The 16585-nt window shown below is 56.1% G+C and overlaps 1 protein-coding gene and 1 pseudogene across 1 annotated transcript in view; one reads left to right on the top strand and one right to left on the bottom strand.

The window, feature by feature from the left end:
* Window positions 1–14079, top strand: part of SEZ6 (seizure related 6 homolog) — a 37836-nt gene extending 23757 nt beyond the window's left edge. The window contains exons 5-10 of the mRNA XM_049635344.1: window positions 5348–5995; window positions 6455–6588; window positions 9531–9583; window positions 10834–10922; window positions 12954–13009; window positions 13951–14079. Of these exons, the coding sequence (XP_049491301.1) occupies window positions 5348–5995; window positions 6455–6588; window positions 9531–9583; window positions 10834–10922; window positions 12954–13009; window positions 13951–14079 (1109 nt within the window). The remainder of the gene's footprint in view (window positions 1–5347; window positions 5996–6454; window positions 6589–9530; window positions 9584–10833; window positions 10923–12953; window positions 13010–13950) is intronic.
* A 275-nt stretch (window positions 14080–14354) lies between these two features.
* LOC125926144 (small nuclear ribonucleoprotein G-like) overlaps window positions 14355–16585 on the bottom strand; it is a 51312-nt pseudogene continuing 49081 nt past the window's right edge.

The raw sequence follows: 16585 nt of genomic DNA, 5'->3' as shown, positions 1-16585 counted from the left end.
GGCCAGTTAGACTCTAGCTGGGACCTCTCATTTCAGGGGGCAGGTCTGGGCTCAGTGGTCCTATGGAGACCAGGCTCTGGCTGGGGAGGGCAGGGGGAGGGCAGGCACTCTCACTCCCAGGACCCCTCTCCCCTCCCTTGGGCTCTGGGATAATGAGGTCTACAGGGGCCAGGCCCTTACTAATCCCCTATTAAAACTTGAAAGGGGCCAGGGAACCTCCAGAATAAACTCATTAACTTTTATGGGATAATAAATGTATCCCATTAAATTCTCATTCTTATGCTGGGCCAGCTTAACCTCCAGAACCCAGAGGGGTGGGCTCCCTGCCCACTGTATCCCCAGGCTCCCCCTATACCCACCTGCTGTCATGCTCCCCCCAACACCAGCTGAGAGCTGGTGCTACCACAACCTAGGGATCAAGGCTGACCTCATCTTAGAACTCTGGGTACCCCTCCCTGTGCTGGCCTTGGCCTTGTCCTTGGGAGGCCAGCAGCTGTGGCCCTGAAGGGGGAATGCCTGGTACCTCTGCAGAGACTATCAGAGTGACGGGGGCCCCTTCTGCCCTTGCAGAGGCTGAGGCGGGGCTGGCAGCTGTGAGCATAGGCCTGTCTCTAGGTGGCCCTCACCAAACCCAGATGTCCCCACTCCACAGATGGAGAAACAGAGACCCTAATGGGCAGCCCCCTGCCCAGGTCGCACAGCTAGTGAGGCACAGATTTGGGACTGGAACCTGAGGTTTTCTGGCTGTCTCGTGCAGAAAGATTTACAGAAACACTAGCACCAAATGGGGCAGCCCAGCTGTCCCTGAGGCAGCATCTGAAGGCTGTTGTCCCGAGCAGCAGGTCCCCCAGGTGGGGCCACTGCATAATGACCGCAATCCTTCACCACTGCCTCCACACAGACCGATTCCAGCTCCACAGCCCTCCAGCACTGTGAACCCTTGGCAGCCTCCTGGACCTCCGTGAGCCTCAGTTTCCCCATCTATAAGACAGGGACAATAACACCTATCTAGTTGGATGCGATGAAGAAAAGTCCCCAGTCTTCATGGCTTCCTCCAGAGGCTAGACAACCCACCCCTTCTTCCAATCCAGGCCTGCGGGGGCGGGGGCAGCATTGAGCACCGGGCTCTTGTCTGTAACCTCACCAAGCTGGGCCCCCGGGGAGGAGGGGGCAGGACCGGCGCGCTTTCCTAGGCTGCCCAGTCTGGGCCTCCAGCGGGGGTGGGAGGGAGGCCTCCATTCCCAAGAGGGGCCACCGGGGGGGCTGCGCCGGCCGGGAGGCGGGAGCGGGAGAGAATCCACCGGGGAGGCATCCTGAATGGCTCATTAGTGCCGATGAAAGCCTTTTTTCATTTCGTCTAAATACTTTAAACAGGGCTCCCTCCGATGTCTATTTGCATAGCTTAAGAGCTAATGCGGGGGGAGGGCCCAGGCGACGGCGGGGCCACACCGGGGGGGGGGGGGGGGGGCTGCCGGGAAGCTCCGGCCTCATCTGCGCAGGGGAGGGGGTTGCGCGGAGGGGACGGGTCTTTCCCGGACCCAGCCCTCTTGGAAGAAGTGGCCCCCGGCCCTCCCTCCCTACTGGAGGAGAGGAGAGAGGAGCAGCCCCGGGAGGGCATCCCTGTGTCGGGGCAGCGGCGGGGGGGGAGCACACAGGTGGGGACCTGTCCACCAACGACATGCAGGCCTAGAGGTAGCTGCCCTTTGCATGCTGGAATATCCTCATTTAACAGATGACGATGCTGACGTGCTCGGGGTCACACACACTGCCACACAACAGGGAACATGTTCCCTCAGAGAGGAGAGCCGGTGTCCAGGGCCATCTCCTCCCCACCCCAGGCCTGCCTCAATGTTGCCCTGGCAGGGGTGGGCGCGGGCTGCCCAGCCTCTGCGGTGTGGCCTCTCCCTCAGTGCCTCCCTTGAGAAACTACAGTTTAGAGCACCAAGTCTCATAAAACCCCTCCCAAGTGCCCGTTTTACACCTGAGGACACAAAAACCCTGAGAGGCAACTTGCCTGGGCTCCTGGGAAGGGGGCCCACGTGGCAGAGCTGACCCTTGAACCCAGGTATGTGGGACTCTGGCCGCGCCCAGAGAAACCGTGTTATTGTTTCTGGTTTGGGCCCCAGATTCAGAGGCGCTTGGGGCACCGGGTGGGTGCTCCCTGAGTTCCAGGCAGAAGGCTTCCTGAGGGTCCAGACCAGGCTCCGGATGCCAGAAATTCTGGCCCTAGCTCTACCTGCAAACTGCACCAGACCTTGGACAAGTCCATTATCTCTCCGAGCCTTAGTTTCCTCACCTGACTAGAGGCTTCTCCACTGGATAGCTCGGCTCTCCTGTGAGGCAGGCTAGTATCACGGGAAGACTAAGGCTTTGAAGCCAGATCAGCATAGCTTGATCCCAGCTCCACCACTGTGCCACTGGGCAGGTCCTCACCCCTCCCCTCTAGGCTTCAGCTTCTTTATAATTCCCCTCTCACGGAGTTGTAGTATCAATTAAATAATACAAGATCTGGGAACAGCCTGACTCAGTGACTGGAAGACAGTAGGCACCTGATGAGACTGAGCATCTGGGGTCCTGACACCCCCTTTCACCATCCCCTGCCTCATATTCTCTCCCTCTGTCAGTCTCTGCACCTCTGAACTCAGCCCAGGCAGAAAACCCCAGGAACCTGGTGGCAGGAAGGACAGGTCACAGGGCCTTGGGCTTCCATCAGAGTCAACCAGGATATGGGGAGATGTCCTCTCCCCAGAAATGGCTTGTCTCCCAGAAATGTTATCTTACCCTCTCTGACAGTGGGTAGCACCCTCCGGGACCAAGTGGCAGCTGATTACAGAATCAATTTGCTCGTTTGATATGCTATCTCGATCCCATTTAACCAAGTGCTCAGTCCCCCCAGATAACACAATCAGTGCAATCGACAGTGACGGGAGGTGCCCATTAGCTCCGCTCCATTGCCTGGTACCCACCTGGCAGCCAGCGGGAGGAGCTGGGTCCGCTATGGTCCCTTCCTGAGTTAGAGGATCTCCTTGTCCTCCCTCTCCCAGTCAAGAATCCCACAGGTACCTGCCCTGGGAGCCACGGGCCACATGTCTTATCGGGCAATCCTGGAAGGGGACACTGGTCTTCAGTCTACGTGATGAGAAAGGGTCCCGTTCCTTGTGCCATGTTAAGATCAGTCTCGGCTCACCTGGCAAAGACTGTGTGGCATCTGGGAGGTGGGCAAAGAGAGTAGCCCTGTCCTGGCATGTCACAAGCACTGCCTGGCCCCTCCGTTAGTGACTCAAATGAAAGACACAGGGCACTGGCCGACCATCTGCTCTGGGGGTATGGGCCTGGCTGGGCATTGAGGTTGGGCATTGTGTCGTCAATGTCTGGCATGGAATGCCAAAGCACAGATGAGCTGCTTTAGTGGGCATCTCAGGAGATAAGGGTTGGTCCTGTTTTCTCAGGGTCTCGGGGCACCAAGGCCCCTCTGACCCAGAACCATGGAGAGCCCTCTGACCTGCCCCTACCTCTTCCACCCCGTCTCCTCCCTCCTCCCATTTGTCTGACACATCAGAGCTGCTATGGGCTCCTGAACAGAATGTAGGCCATCTGCCACTTCCTCACGCCTGCCAATCCGTGGGGTGGGTGTGAGCCTGTGGAATGACAACCCCACCATCAGACATTCGGAGGAACCAACCTTCTCCTCGCAAACTGTTAACTCGCTCTGGCTGTGTTTCCCTTCAAGTGCTCATGCAGCCATTTTGAGAGCTGTTAGAACCAGAATATCCTCCTGGCCTTCTCGGAACTGGCAGAATTCTATATGAGCTGAATCTGGAGCCAGCATCCATTGACCTTTTCCTGGCAGTTAAGGATCTGGAGAGCTTAGTGGCCCACAAGCAGAATATGCATCATCTGTCCAGCTCTGTGGTTCAAAAAGTCAAAATAATCAATAGCAGAGCAACCTGTACCTCAAACCAGCAAGAGCAAATGAGTTTCCTCTTCCGCAGCCTTTCGAATTGATTAGTAGTGGCTGCCTGGATAACTGTGTCGAGAAGGATTCTGAAGTCCCATGCGGCTCAGCAAGGAATACTCCAAACTGGCTAACAATGTCTGCCATGGATTGGGGCTAAGCATTCTATCCCTGCTTTAGACCCTGCCCTAGATAGTCCTGGCTAGTATCATAGGAAAGATCACGGGAATTTAGAGACACATATCAAATGAGGAAAAGAAGTAATATCATCTCAGTTAATCCCCCAAATAAACCCCATTTTACAGATGAGTAGACTAAGTTGCAGAGAGTTTAGGTTATTTGCCTGAGGTCAACAGCCTCAAAGCAGAATGGATTTGGGGTTTGAAGCTGCATATGCTTTACTCTAGCTCTTGGCTCTTCCTACTCTGTTCACATCACTGTTCTAAAAGGATCCAAAAAAAAAAAAAAAGACGAAAGAAACGATTTTTTGAGAAGTGAGAGAAATAGGACCAAATGGGACCCTAACAAAGATGCTATGTACCCGTGAGGGAATCTAAAACAAAACCCCAAATATATGAAGCATTTCCTGAAACTAATGACTAGCAGCTTCACTGAGAACGGAAAATGAACTTGACAGCCCTATAATCTCAGGTGGAAAAGTCACTGTGGTGGGGGGATCGGACTCTTGCTAAGGGTTTTACCTCAGGTCTTCAACTGACTGGTGTGTGACCCGGAGCAAGCCACTTCCTTTCTTTTTTTGTTTTCTTTTTTAATGTGTATTATTTTTAAGACACACACACACACACACACACACACACACAGAATGAGCGGGAGGGGGCGGGCAGAGAGAGAGGGAGACACAGAATCCAAAGCAGGCTCCAGGCTCCGAGCTGTCAGCACGGAGCCCGACGCGGGGCTCGAACTCACGCACCGTGAGATCATGACCTGAGCCGAAGTCAGATGCTCAACCCAGACGCCCCCACTTCCTTTCTTTGGCCTGTTCCCTCACCTACAAAATGAAGGCCCCAATTAGGAATGGCAAATACGTATTTGTCCTATCGGTCTGAGTTATCAAGTCTGGTTGCCGGGCATCTTGTGTTGAGAAGGAGTCTGAGGCCAAATCTGAGAACGGCAGAAAATAGTGTAACCACGTCCACCTCTGGTGTCGGAGGGGAAACGAGGGGACATCACATATCTCAAGGCTGTCACGTGAGATATGTGATGTCCCCTCATTTCCAGCTCTCAAACTCCATAGCTCCTGGTTCTGGACATTGAGCACACTCCCCAAGTCTCTCCGTCAACAGAGAGATAGATCTCCTGCTGTGTGGACTGGGGGTGACGCTGTTCACGGTGGGGCAGGGGGGCACCTCTGATGATTCGTTATTATTTCAGGACTCTCCTCAGAGACCCCAACCACGGGGGAAGGGCAGGCCCCAGGCATCGAGGAGACGGATGGGGAACTGACAGTGGCCCCCACACCTGAGCAGCCGGAGCGAGGCGTCCACTTCGTCACAACAGCCCCTACCCTGAAACTGCTCAACCACCACCCGCTGCTCGAGGAATTCCTACAAGAAGGGCTAGAGGGGGGCGAGGCAGGGCTGAGGCCGGCGCTGCCCTTCCAGCCGGACCCACCTACACCATTCACCCCGAGTCCCCTTCCCCGCCTGGCCAACCAGGACAGCCGCCCTGTCTTCACCAGCCCCACTCCGGCCATGGCCGCGGCACCCACTCAGCCCCAGTCCAGAGAAAGACCCTGGAGCCTGGAGTCAGAGGCTCCTGTGCTTCGTATCACAGCTCCCCTGCCTCCAGTGCCCACCCCAGGCCCAGGGGAAAGGCCCAGTACTACACCCCCTAGCAGAGCATGGACTCCAACCCAGGAGGGTCCTGGAGACATGGGCAGGCCATGGGCTCCAGAGGTTGGGCCCCAGACCACGGGACTTGGGATGGAGGGAACTATCGCCACATCTACAGCTTCAGGGGATGATGAGGAGACCACCGCCACCATCATCACCACCACCATCACCACCGTCCAGCCACCAGGTCAGCTGCTCGCTGGCTTGCAGATCTAGAAATGGGGATCGGGGAAATGCGGGGCCCCCGCGTTCCTCTGTCTCTGTCACTGTGCCATCCTGCCTTGCCCTTTGGCACCAAGGGCCAGCACGTAGGAGGCATGTGGATGGGAACCAGATAGACCTGGGTTCAAACCCTGATTGGAAGCAACTACAACAGACCCTAGGAATTTTGCTGAACCTCTCTGAGCCTCCTCTGTTAAATAGTGGTAAGAAGACGGACCTCAGTGAGCCTTTGTGAGAACTGAGCTAAGATTGCACATAGTAGGTGCTCAAGAAAAGGTGGTCCCTTCTTTCAACAGGGGAATAGACGTCCCAAGAGGCGGGCTTCACCACACACACACACACACACACACACACACTGATCAGCCTTGGTTGAACCAACTTCACCAGAGCTGGGCTTAGCCTTTTGTTTCCTCCTGCCTCCCAGGCCCTTGTAGCTGGAATTTCTCAGGCCCAGAGGGCTCTTTGGACTCCCCCATGGCCCCCAGCTCACCTATTGATGTCGGCCTGGACTGTTTCTACTACATCTCCGTCTACCCTGGCTACGGCGTAGAAATCAAGGTAAGCAGCCTGGATCTGGTGGAGACAAATCTGGGGCTGGTGTATTATCTTTCCAGAAAGGTGCTGGCTATCGGGGGAGGTGGGGATGCTCAGGGGCATCAGTTGGAGGGGGGCCTAGAGCCAGGGCTGGACCCAAAACTTGGCCAGTTTCTGCCCTATGCACCAGGGACTAAAGAGCTACTGTGCCCGACCAGTAATGCCTTAGGTTGAAAGGGGCTGCAGGAGGGGCAGGCGAGCCCATGCTCTTCCCCAGGAGCTCAGAAGAGCTTGAGGAGGGGCTCTACCCTTGGAGGGGCAGGGGATTGGGTGAGTCTCTGAATTTATGTGACTGAGTAGCAAGAACTCAGGGCTGTGTGGTTGGGCTCGAGAGAGCCATGCAGCGTCAATGACTCTCTCATTCACTCACTCATGCCTTCAGCAAATACTCCCTGAGCAGCTCCTCTGGCCAGGTCCTGTGCTGACTCCTGGGGTGCAGAGGTGAGGGAGACAGACGTGGTGCACCGTCAGCTGGTGGGCGAGTCAGACCCACAGTCCCAGCCTCCTGCCACCTGCCCTTTCTGGGCCATCTCATCCCTCCCTTGGATGAAGACTCTTTTAATCCTCAAACCTGAGCCCGAAGGTCCTCAAGGATATCCCATAGGCTCTTCCACCCCCATGCACCTCAAACCCAACTCTTCCCTCTTGCTCCCCCAAACCTGCATACCGCACCACTCCTAACCTTAGAGATGGACCCTAACCCATCAGAAACATGGAACAGGGCCACCACTGTGCAAGGTGGATGGCACCTGGAACCAGGCTGCAGGTCAGCCTGGCCCTTCTTTCTCCCTCATCTCTGGGTCCTGTCTACCCCTGTGCACATTCTATCATAACATTCCCCAAAACTCAGATCTGCCTGCTTCTCCCCTCCATCCCCACAACCACCACATGGTCCAGCCTCCATCATCCTTCCCCCAGATGATGCAGTGGCTGCCTCACTGGTCACCCCACTCATGATTGCCCCCACTGTCCTCCACCTCCACTGTAGTCATTTATTTTAATGTTTATTTATTTTGAGAGAGAGAGAGAGAGAGAGAGGGCACCTGTACATGTGTGGTGGGGTTAAAGAGAGAGGGAGAGAGAGAATCCCAAACAGGCTCCATGCTGTCTCCACAGAGCCTAATGAGGGGCTTGATCTCACAGACCATGAGATCATGACCTGAGTTGAAAGCAAGTGTTGGACGCTTAACAAATTGAGCCACTTAGGCGCCCCTGTAGTCATCTTTATTTTATTTTATTATTTTATTTTATTTTGTTTTATTTTATTTTATTTTATTTTATTTTATTTTATTTTAATTTTAGTAAGCTCTTATGCCCAATGTGGGGCTTGAACTCACGACCCTGAGATCAAGAGTCACATGCTTTTCCAACTGAGCCAGCCAGCGCTCTCCGCTGCAGTAGTGTTTCTCATATGAAATCAATCCTCCCCCACCACACCTCCCCAGGGGCCTCTGAATCATGGCCAGTCCCTCTGACCCATGTCTAGCCACTTCCTCCCTCATTGTCCACTGCCCCTTTGCACTAAGCAACATGCAGCTAACTGGGTGGGCCAAGCCCGCTTTCCTCACAAGCCCCGACTGGATGTGCTCGTCCCTCTGCCCAGAAGAGTCATCCTACTGTCCCCTCCCAGGACTCACCCTTGGTGTCACTTTCTTTGTGAATTCTCTCCCAACGCCTTGTCCTGTGGGCCTGTTTATAGCTAGCCAGCTCCCCAACTAGACCGTGAGCTCCTTGAGGGGTACCTTGGAGTATAGGGCCCGCCATGGGGTCTCCATGGACTGACTGACTGGACAGATGGATGGAGGAAGGAAGGAATGTGGTGACATTGGCCTGAGTCTGGAGACAGAATGGAGGTGGAGAGAGGCATTCAGCCTAGGTGAGGGAACCAGGCAGGTGACTGAGGAGCACAGAGAAGGGGGCAGAGGAGTCCAGGAAACAGGGCGGTGCTGCTTGCTCCCAGCTCCTGGCCTGCTCCCCACACATCCCAAAGCCTCTGGATCTGGGCCGGCTACACCTGTCCTGGAGATGTCAGGTCCAGGTCTCCGAGCCAGGGCCGGAGTGGCGGGGGGAGGGGCCCCTCTCCCACCACTGGTGGGTCCCTCCCCTCCTTTCTGTAACTGTTTGCTCCTGCTCTGCCAAGCCGTGTGCCCCTCGCTCTGGGCTGACTGGGAGGGTAATTAGGAGAAGCCACCACCACCCCCCTGAGCCATTAGCACTCAGTGCCGCTTAATTAAGGTAATTAATGTAAAATCATCACCTAATGAGAGGTGGCACCGGCTGTGGCTCACCGGGTGGAAGGCGCCAGCTGCAGGTGTGGGAAAGGGGATGGGAAGGGGCAGATGCCAGGCTGGGTGCCCTCCTGCAGGCCCGAGCTGGCTGCGCTTGTCCCCCGAGCCTACCGTCCCCACTGAAGCCCGCTGGGCCAGGCTAGGCCCAGTCCTGGTACTCTCCACCAGGAGCAAGACGCCGGCTTTGCCTGCCCCCGGCCATGCCACGGCCCGGGCACGAGCCCCCCCCTAGACGCCCCCCCCCCCCCCCCCCGCCGCCGCCATATAAGCCCTGTGTCTGTTGTCTGGTGCTGCCACATTTTTTTTTTATCAGAATGCAAAAGCTGTTACCAGGCAACCTTGAGATGAAGCCCTGCCACAGCCCTGGATCGCTGTGTGGAAATGTGGCAGGCAGGTACTGGCTGCCTCACCACATCTACCTCACCACCATGGGGCAGAGTCCTTGGGGACCCTGTTGGCCCCGGTGGTCTGACTTAGAGTCTGAGGCCACGGCAGGAAGGGCCAGGAAGGAAGGGGCAGAATCAGCCAGGGCTGAAGCGAGAGTTAAGGTCCGTCTCCTTCCAGGGCCAGTTCTGGCAACCTCTACCCCTGTCTGGGCCTCCTTGCCACACCACGCAGGTGGCTTTGGAACCTGAAGAATTACAGATACTGCAGACCAGTACCCATGGAGAGTGAGAAACACTGAGGCTAGCAAGGACAGGGAATTGCCCAAGTCACTCAGTTAATCAGTAACTAATGTGGTTTGGTGAATGAATCCGTTCTCCAAATGTAAACTGAGCAATTACCGTGTGCCAGACCCTGTGCTGGTGTTAGACACAGTTCCTGGGGGAGACAGAAGTCCTAAACAGAAAGCTCGGCGCCGTCGGGATGGAGTGGGAAGCACAGGGGACTGTGGGAATGCCAGGATGGGGCACGCTTCACCGGCCTGGAGGGCCGGAGAAGGATTTCTGGAGGCAACGAGACCTGCTCTGGGGCCTGACAGATGAGAGGTCAGCAGACAAGCCTGGGCTGAGAAGCAGCGGGTATGTCAGACTGGCCGTTTGAAGGTTGCCAGGCAGTTTGGGACAGGTGACTTTATTGCACAGGAACAGAAGGTGAACTTAGGGGCTTCTGGGTTGCACTCCTGCCAGGCGCTAGGCCTGAAATCAGGGCTCTTCTGCCCAGGGCAGTAGGGGATGAAATGGGTGAGGCAGCCGGAAGGCCTAGAGGGTGCCTGTGGCTCCTTGAGACGGGAAAGGCTTGTGGCTTCTCTCCATTGTGGGTAAGTCCCTGCCTGCCCCTCCATGAATTCACAGGGATGGCTCAGGGTAGGTAGAAGGGATGGAATCCAGGCAGGAGGGATGAGAGAAACCGTGAGAGGAGAAGAGCATGTTAAGGACCCACAAGTCACATCCCTGACACCATGCTGAGCCCCTGCCATGTGACCACAACCCTGGCTAAAGTCCGGGGCCCCAGACAAGACCCTTTGCATGAGGAACAGCCTCACGGGTTCCAGAATCCCTAACGCCCCAGCTCTTCATGTCTTGGACCACAGCCCCTCATCACCCTGCCTCCCTCCCTTCGGGGTCCTGCAGCTATGGGTGAGGCTGGACGTCTGAGCCGCCCACAGGAAGGAGACAGTCCAGGCCCTCTGTAATCCGAGGAGGTTGTCCTGTGTCAGCTGGGGTCAGGCACTGGGCTAGGCTCTTTCTGGTGAGACCCAGAGAAGCCCCTTCAGGATGGCCCATGGGGGTCCCATCCCTTCTCCGGGCAGCCGGTCTCCCCCGAGGGCTCCAGGCCTTTCTGGGCCTGGCGTGTGCCTCTCATTGCACTTGGCATTCCAAGAGCCTTCCCACTGCCAGCCTCCATCTTGGCTTGGCTGTTCTCTGTACCATCTGGAGCCTGGGCACAGCTGCTCATAGTCCCTACCCTCGTGCCCCAGGTGGCTGCACTGGAACACAGCTCTCCCGTGCCAGGTCAGCTGCCAGTATGATAGCCGGAACACTGGGACCAGGCCTGATGTGGACACCAGTAGGGTAGCCAGTCAACCTTCGGCCCAGGAGGTTTCTGGGCAACCTCCTCTTTTCTGGCTCCTGGAAGGCTAATCTGAGGGGAGTTTCAGGGGCACAGGCAGGTCTAGCCCCACGGGTTTAGGCCATTCTCCCCATCCCCAAGGCAGACTCAAGCTCATAAGAGCTTGTGAACAGGCATCAGTTCCGACAAGAGCACAGAGGCTGTCATGTGGGACTGGGGCTCCAGTCCTGCCTCTGCAGCCCATCTCTTGGTACCTGAGCAGAGCCCCTGGCCTTTTCTGGACTGGTTTCCCTCTCTGTAAAAGGAGATGCACCAAATGATGCAGAAGGGCCCTCCCAGCCAGTCCTTCTGAGCAGGTCTCCTTTTTTGGGTTCAGGAATTTCCCTCATAAGCCAGACTGGACAGTAGCCCCTCAAGCACTTGACCCTGCTTCCTGCTTCCTCACAGCTGTAGAGCCTGAGCCAGAGAGAGGGCGGCTCCCAGGTCCAGTGCCTCCTAGGCAGAGCCTGGCAGACCTGAGGCTAAGGGTCTTTTGGTGACAGCTGTCACCATGGCAAGAGCCATGGTCTTACCAGGGTAGGGCCCAGATCTCCCCAGGAAAGGGGAAGAGGACTGCTAAGCTGTGCTTGTTCTGTGCTAAGCCCCTTACAGGTAGGATCTAACTTAATCCTTACAGCCCTATCAGGTTGGTACAGCCATCCCATTTCACACACGAAACTGGGGTTCACAAAGGTCACGTGACCTGCCCAAGGCCCTTTCAAGTGGTCAGTGATGGAGCCAGGGTTTGATTCCAGGACTTAAGAGCACCTGTTCTTCCCCCGGCCCAGGCGATTGGGCAGGTGTGGTGAATCTAAAAAGGGAGTTCAGCTGGGGACTGTTGGTGGGGGGCTCTACCCAATCCCTTTTCTCAACTCAGCCCTGCCTGCTCCTGCAAGACACCCACCTCGAATTCCTCCAGTTTGGGAGCAGGGCCTGGGGCGCTGTGCATGAAGACAAAGCACTGGACCAGGAATCGGAGGCCCTGGCCTGGAGTCCTGGCTTTGCTTTGGATTTACTGGGTGACCCAAAGAGGAAGTCTCAACATCTCTGATTACAAGATTCCCTTATCTATAGAGTGGAGGTAAACGCAATCTGCTCTGCCTCCCTTGTTGAGATTTTGTGAGATCTGAGAGGATAATGGATGTGCAAAAGCTTTGAAAACGGTAAAGGGTCTCATGGGAAAAATTGTGATTATCATAATATTGTTTGGAGTGGAGAGGCACAGGGATGGGTGGAGCACGAGAGTGTGGGGGAGCACATGGGTGTAGGGGAGCACGTGGGTGTGGGGAGCACGAGGGTGTGGGGGAGCACGTGGGTGTGAGGGCACCCGTGTGCCAGGCCAAGTGTTCGAGGAGGCTGTGTGCATCAACTTGGGTCTATGTCAGAGTATATGCATGGGTGTTGGTGACCAGGAGGGTTTAGTGGAGCCGGGCCTGTGGCCAACTTCTGGGGGCTGAGGGCTCAGGTGCCAGGGGTGGGGCTCACACACCAGAGTCATCCTTGAGCCCACCCGCCTGTGCAGGGTTTTACTTGGGGGATGGTGGCACCATCCCATCTATGAATCATACCATCAGGGCATGTTCTGGAGACCCGACTGGCGGCTTCCATGGGGACAGACAGGCCAGTCAAGGCTGATGGTCTGGGGTTGGCAGAGCACAACCTAAATCCTCCCTACCTCCCATTCAGGAGAGAGTCAGCCTCCTCAAAGAGGCTGTATTTCCTCCCTTGAACTGACCCCATGGTCTGCTGGAAGCCGGGCAGTGCTAGACAGGGTCCTGGGGGAACTGTCCTCGCCTCCCTCAGCTCTATTTCCCCCCTGCTTGGCCCCCAGCTCCCACTCTTGTCACCGGCTAGGGGTGTGGGAAGACAGCCCTTGTGAGCAGAGCTGACATTTCAATCTGTCTCCCAAGCTCTTCAGATGCCTGCAAATTGCATCAAGACTTCATCACCCTCCTTGTCCAACACTCAGCCCTGTCTGGCCCCTGTCAGGCCTGGCCTTCAAACAAGTGACAAATTACATTGCAGCCACTGCAGCAGGCCTGCAAGTGGGTGCTGGGAACCCAAGGGACCAGGGCTGCACAGACAGCCTCTCGCGGAGAACAGGGTGCCCTCTGGATGTGAGCCCTGGGCAACCCAGGCCCACTCCCTTCTGTGATCTCATGGCAACCCTCACTGCCAAGCTGGGCTGAAAGCCAGGCTGGCTGGAGGGGGCTATGCCTTCTCTTGATCAGAGGGGGCCAGGGCCCTCAGTTCCCAGTTTTCCCAGTTTTACCCCGGGCTTCGGGGGTGGGGTCGAAGGATGGCTATTGAGAACATAAATCTCAACATCTTGGAAAAAGCCAGATCTGGCCAAGACCCACCCCACACTAAACCCGGTGGGCCTGGGGTCTGGGAATACAGATGTATGGACACCTGGATGTCTGGATGGCTTTCTGCAGGTAACACCGCCATGAGGTGGGGAGGGAAGGAATTGCCTTTGCCTCCAGCAAAGCAAGATTCTGCTACTTAACGCTTTTTGTGACCTTTTGCTGAGTTCCTTAGCCTCTCTGAGCCTACGTTTACTTACGGGGGATCTGACCACCTACCTTATGGAAGTGTGGTGAGAACGAAATCCTATCTATAAACAGAACGAGGCTGGACACATTGTAGGTGCTCCATAAACGGTCATTGTTATCGTGGGGCTGCCTCCGCTGGTGGCAAAACAGCGGGGTCAGGAGCTGGAAGCTGTAGGTCAAGGGACGTTTACGGGAACTAGGAAAAAGGCTACGTTCATTTCCCTGCAGCGATGTCCTCCCTTCCTCCTCCTCCCCAGGACCTCTCAGACCCGCCTGCTCCACGCTCTCCCTGAGCCTGCAATCCCTCCGTTCCCCCCTAGAGGATTCCTGCTGCATGCATTCAGCGCCACTTAAGTCGGAATTATATGCTGCCTGGCGTCTCTCGATAATTACAGATTCCACGTGTGTGAGTCTTGTTTGCCCAACTCTAGAATCACAGAATCTCCAAGTTTGAAGGGACCTCATCCAGCCTCTGCCTGCAGCAGCAATTCCCTGAGGAATGTCCCCGGCAGATGGTCAGGCAGCCTCCACCCGAACGAACGAACGAACGTGCCCTGTAAGAGAGCGCCCCGCAGAGAGGCAACACTGCCGGCCCAGCACCCCGCCTTGAGCCTTCTTTTTGGCCCCAAAGACCCACTAGGTCTTTTCTCCCAGACAGAGGAGTCCCCGGGGCACATCTGTCCTCGGCACCCACAGTCTGAGGGGCCCAGAGCGTGACTGTCTCCTTGGATCCGGCTGGGCTTGGCATCCATCATCCTCTGTGCTTCTCAGCTCACAGGGATCTGGCGAGGAATGTACCTCCCCTTGTCCACACAGTCACTCTCTCCACACAGATTTACTGCAACTGGCCGTTGAAGAGGGCATTGTGACCCCGAACGCCACCCTGGGCTCTAATGGAGAGGTACAGAGAGGTGGGGAGGCCCTGAGGCAAAGGAATGGACTGGCCTGGCTTGGGAGGCAGAGGGTGGTGGTCCTGAGATCTGAAAGAATGACCAGCTTCAGCAGCAGGGCAAGAAGAGAGGGCATTCCCTGCGCAGGGTCCTGCGTATACAAATGTCCAGAGGGGCGGGGGGGAGGTGTAGCCTCTGCTCGCAGTGCCGGTAAGCGAGGCTGGCAAAGCCACTGGGGCCAACTGTGAGCTGGGAGGTTTGGACCTTGTCCTCTGGGCAGTCTGAGGTCGCGAACAGGGTAGGAGAGAGACATAATCTGATCTGAGCCAGCCAGGACCCAGAGATGAGCTGGGGATGGGAGGGGGCAAGGCCATTCTCCAGGTGAGAAAAAATGTGCAGGAGGTGATCAGAGCTAAGGGATAGAGAGAAAGGGCCAACTGGGACATATGGGAAGGAACAGATCTCTGGGCTCCTTGTACCAGGCCACACTGCCACTTCCCCTCTGGGCAGTCTATTGCTGTCCAATCCTTGTTTGACTGAATGAAGGCATGGAGCCCAGAAGGATGATCCAGGGATTGAGGGCCTGAGGATTGGGGTGGTGGCAGAGAGGCCTGGGACAATCAGAGGGAAGACTGGAAAAAGAGGCCCAGAGGAGCACCTGGGCGACTCAGTCAGTTGGGCATCCGAGTCTCGACCTCGCAATTCGTGAGTTCGAGCCCCGCGTCGGGCTCCACGGATAGCACAGAGCCTGCTCGGGATCCCTTCTCTCCCCTCTCTCCGCCCCTCCCCGACCCCCTCTAACAAAATAAATAAACATTTTTAAAAAAGAGAGAGAGGCCCAGAGAAGAGACACTGATGGCTGAGAAGTGCAGGCGCACAGCGTAAGGCCTGGCTGCACAGACCGCAGGGGCCAAGTTGGGCAGGGCCCCGAGGGCCACGGCAAGGCATCAGGACTAGATAGTGGGGGTTTTGCGGGCTCCACGGAGCGCCACCAGAGGATTTCAGCAAGGAAGCTCTACGACGGGCCACAGGTTGGAGCTGTTAGCTGGCTGCAGTTCAGGAAGTATTGATGCAGAGGGAGGAGTGGGTGAAGCCCTGCAGGCAGAGAGGCGGCCGCAGTGATCCCAGTGAGTAATAGTTGTGAGGAGCTGGGAAGTGGCAGGGGGATGAAGAGTAATAAGAAAATTGGGGTCCAACAGACAGGATTGAATGACTGATCGGATGCAGAGTATAAGGGAGGAGGCCAGATGCCAGTTTCTAACTTGGGCATGCACATGGACGGTGAGGGAAGCTGCTGGCTGGGTGTGGGGTGGCTCAGTGTGGGGCAGGCTGGATGTGGGGTCCAGCAGGGGGTGTCCAGGGGAAGCTGGGCACATGGATCTGATGCTTAAGACCTCACATGGCTGGCCGGGCCCTTGGACACCTATCTAGTTCAACATACCTACTCCACCCCACTTTACAGAAGAGAAAACTGAGCCCAGAGAAGTGAAGGGATAGGAAGCAGCAGGTGTCCTGGTGTCATTGAAAACCTTTGGAGACGGGGCGCCTGGGTGGCACAGTCTGTTAAGCTTCTGACTCTTGATTTCGACTCAGGTCATGATCCCAGGATCGTGGGATGGAGCCCCGCATCAGACTCTGCACTGAGCATGGAACTTGCTTGGGATTCTCTCTCTTTGTCTCTCTCTCTCTCTCTCTCTCTCTGCCCCTCTCCCCCATTCACACATGTTCTCTCTCTCTCAAATTAAAAAAAAGAAAAGAGGGGTGCCTGGGTGGCTCAGTCGGTTAAGCATCTGACTTCGGCTCAGGTCACGATCTCACGGTTCGTGAGTTCGAGCCCCGCGTCGGGCTCTGTGCTGACGGCTCAGAGCCTGGAGCCTGCTTCGGATTCTGTGTCTCCCTCTCTCTCTGCCCCTCCGCCGCTCACACTCTGTCTCTCTCACACACAAATAAATAAACATTAAAAAAATTATATAAAAAAAAAAAGAAAGGAAAGGAAAAGAAAAAGAAAAGCTTTGGAGACAGAAAGACATGCTTACAAATTCCAATTCTGCTAATAATATTTATGTGACCTTGGGTATGAACTTCAGATCCCGGCTCACGGGGTTACCGGGAAGTGAAATGAGCTTCTCCTGCACTCGAGAGCCTAGTTCGGGGCCTGAGGGCTCAAGGAGCCAAG

The sequence above is a fragment of the Panthera uncia genome, chromosome E1, assembly GCF_023721935.1.
Source record: "Panthera uncia isolate 11264 chromosome E1, Puncia_PCG_1.0, whole genome shotgun sequence".
Classification (NCBI taxonomy): Eukaryota; Metazoa; Chordata; class Mammalia; order Carnivora; family Felidae; genus Panthera; species Panthera uncia.
Note: the sequence above shows the minus strand (reverse complement) of the source record. Positions and strands in the feature narration are given on the sequence as shown.